Raw genomic sequence first — 3,299 nt, 5'->3', positions numbered from 1 at the left:
GGGGGGGTCAATTTGATGAATCTGGACAGAAGAAAACATAAAGCTCCCAGCAAAGCAGCTACAAGTGTGCACGCCAACCTAAACACAAAAAACCTGAATTTACACTCCGAGCTCATCCTGTCTTGCTAGCATAGGAGCAGAAAAGGGAAAAAAAAAGTTTGCAAACAATAATAAAAACGCTCCAAAGGAGTATTTCCACAGAAGAGCAGAGGGGGAGTAAACTACCACAATGTGTTCACATTCTTCTGCCATAAAACCACAAAGTGGACTCTGTTCAGCAAGTGAGTCATAACAGCAGTGGTGTTATGCTTAGTCTCAGTGTGCAGGAAAATGTCAGCCAGACGGGCACAGCACCACAACTACCAGCCTTCATCCAGTCTGTCCACTGTGCTGCCTTCAAGCACCCGTCGTAAACATTGTAATTATGAGTTCAGCACACACGGCCGACCCTGCGGAGCGGCACGGAGGAGAGCGGGGATTTTCTGCGATGAAATGTTACCTTTAAACGGGGAAGGGGGGGGACAGCTTGGAAGCTGTGTGTCAGCCTGCACTCGGAGCAGTCCGGCATTTCACTACATTGTTGTTATCATGGATGCATTTATTGCCAAGCATCACTACGGCTCACTTCTCTCCTCCCGTTTCAATTTTTTGACAGGTTTTTTTTTATGTTTATTTGCAAAACGCATCTAAGGTCCAATGCATTTCGCAGCCTTGTCCCCTTCCTCGACAACTGAGGACGCGAATCCTCTCGATCTGCAACGACAAATCGTTAGCGACTTCCTGCTGGGAGAGGATGGCGTCAAAAGGAGGCTGCACGTTTGGGCCTCTGGTTCCACCATGCAAGTGTAGTTAAGCCTGTTGACAAGCCAATTAACTGCAACAACAAACACACTCAGACTGAGCTCTTGATTATCTGGTCAGAAGAGGGACAGCACACTTAAGCAGGCCGGCTACATTTGCTGCTGTGGCTAAAACGTGCTGCACTCCATTACTCTTAAGGCACCCTCAACATGGGATTTAAAGGCAGATCAGCTGGGTCCAAGCCCAACCACAGATGTTAACCTGATGCTAATATAAGTTTCATCCCAGTTTATTTGTAGCTGCTGTCTTTTAGTTTGCACTGTCAGGGAGGAGGGGGCAAAAGATTATATAATCAAGCCTGTGTGCCCAAGTTGGAGGAAAAATACCAGAATATAAATACTGCCTTGACACATAAACACTCGAGGTGTGCAAACAAACACCGTTGGACACAATTGGGTTACTTGCTTGTTGTAGTGACAACAAAACAGTCCCTTTCGAGGAGGACATTTAGTCATTTAGTGGATGTGTCTACGGACAAAAAAACAGGACCTGAATGGACAGGTCGGTCAGTCTCGTACTTTTTTTTTATTTAAAAAAAGACAGAGAGAGCTGCTCGGCGAAGTGCATCAAGTGTTTGGATTGTGGGTCAAACTCCCGATAAAAGCAGAGCAGAGAACTGGACAGTAAAGTTAATAATAAACGAGGTGCAGAGGCGAATAGGAGGGAAAGTGAGACAGAGTCCTCACCGAGAGCTTTCTGGTCCTGGAAATGTCACTGAAACGGAGTCATTTAAAGGTTCAAAAATAAGCGAGGGGCGCTAAAGTGTTTCAGCGAGCAAGGGGGGGTGAAAAAATGGAAGAAAAAAAAAGAAAAACGAAAAGGCAGCGAAAGGAAAGTTAAAGACGGCGGACTTGTGGCAACAGCTGAAAGTGTTAAAAATAAATACAGACAGGAACATTTAGCGAAGTGGGAAAAGCTCGAACTGAAAATGATGTCAGCTTGACAGGGCCATAAGCCTGGCTAGCCGAGGTTAGCGTTAGCTTAGCCCCGTTCGGCTAGTTAAAAATGGCTGCTTTCCTTTAGTTTTAAATCTCTTACCAGACAGAATAGATTGGAATGGCAATCCTCCAAGCTGGCCCCGTTCGGTACAAAACAAGAACTCATCCTTCCTCACTGCGAGATCCGGCTCTCCATCGTCTCACGTCCAGGGAAATAAAAGAACGAATTTCGCCGATTTGTGTTTACTGTGGTGTCCGAGCCTAATCAGCGGAGAGATATTTTTTGTAACATTTGGCTTTTTTTTTTCTTTTTTGGAGGAGTTAATTCAACAACCTTTTTTTAACTGCAGTTTCCCTCCGCACGGAGCTGAAAGCGGATTAAAAGCAATAAAGAGACCGTGCTGTCTCTATATCGGCATCTCAAAAAGTGCGCAGCAGAGGCATATTTAAAAGAAGCGTGAAATGTTCATAAAACAAAAAGAAAAGGAGAGCAAAAGAAGCAACTCTCCCCCTCCCCCTTAGAGCCTCTAAAACGGTGTCCGCTTAAAAGGAAAAAAAAAAAATAATAATAATAATAAAAAACGCCTCGTCTTACTCCTCCATCGCAAAATGTAGCTTCAAAATGAAGTACATCCTGTAAAAAAATGCCTCGAAATCAGGCGCCGGCCTGCGTTATCGCGAATATTTCGATCATTATTTCAGCCTCGGTTCCTGTTGGTTTCCATTTGAATTCATGGATTCCTTTCTTTAATGGCGGCCACAGGGACAACTCTGCCTTCCACAGCCGATTGGCTCGTTCGTGGTCACGGCTGCGTCAAGTCCGCCAAAGTCACGCAAACATACGGCGGGCGGCGGGCAGTGCTTCCGGCAAAATAAAGGTTTCAAAAAAATTTGACACGATCATTCTCAGAACTGAATAGCCCTTGACTTGTCTGCACCTGACACAGTCCTTTTAAATTTGCATTATCATCATATTTTTTTCTTCATTTGTATAACCAAGGAGAGTCTCTTGAAACGCGGTGTAGCAGCGTAAGTGGGGATTGAACCAGCGACCCTCCGACTGGCAGCACTACTCATCCCCCTGAAACTTGCCTGCTCAGGACAGAAGTCATAGTCAGATTCCTGTGCATGTGCAAATAACAACAACAACAACAACAACAACAACAACAACAACAACAACAACAACAGTAAAATGACTACTGGATGTGACATTTTTAAATAATTTTTGTTTGAATAAATCAAACTTTTTGTTTCCCTTTAGGTTTGTTTGTAGCCTTATTTCCAAGCGTAATTGAATAAATGTCAGAAAAGCACACTCATCATTTTTACTAAGTTACAGAAGGACTTTTTCTGCAGAACATTTGTCACACACACACGAAACCTCAAACCGTGCTAGGAGGGCGTCTTATTTTGAAAGTCCAGAAACAGGATGTCGTGTTTAAGCAGCGGCACCTTGACTCTGTCGTGGTCATGAGGGCTGTAATAACACAAGACTGATCG

At 44.3% G+C, this 3,299-nt stretch overlaps 1 protein-coding gene across 1 annotated transcript in view; it reads right to left on the bottom strand.

Moving 5' to 3' along the window:
- Positions 1–2,598, bottom strand: part of med13a (mediator complex subunit 13a) — an 88,245-nt gene extending 85,647 nt beyond the window's left edge. The window contains exon 1 of the mRNA XM_017433594.3: positions 1,900–2,598. Coding sequence (XP_017289083.1) covers positions 1,900–1,965 — 66 coding nt within the window. The 5' untranslated portion in view covers positions 1,966–2,598. The remainder of the gene's footprint in view (positions 1–1,899) is intronic.
- Positions 2,599–3,299: the final 701 nt, after the last annotated feature.

Source organism: Kryptolebias marmoratus, linkage group LG13, assembly GCF_001649575.2.
Source record: "Kryptolebias marmoratus isolate JLee-2015 linkage group LG13, ASM164957v2, whole genome shotgun sequence".
NCBI classification, from domain to species: Eukaryota; Metazoa; Chordata; class Actinopteri; order Cyprinodontiformes; family Rivulidae; genus Kryptolebias; species Kryptolebias marmoratus.
The sequence above is the reverse complement of the archived record's forward strand: the minus strand, read 5'-3'. Positions and strand labels throughout refer to the sequence as shown.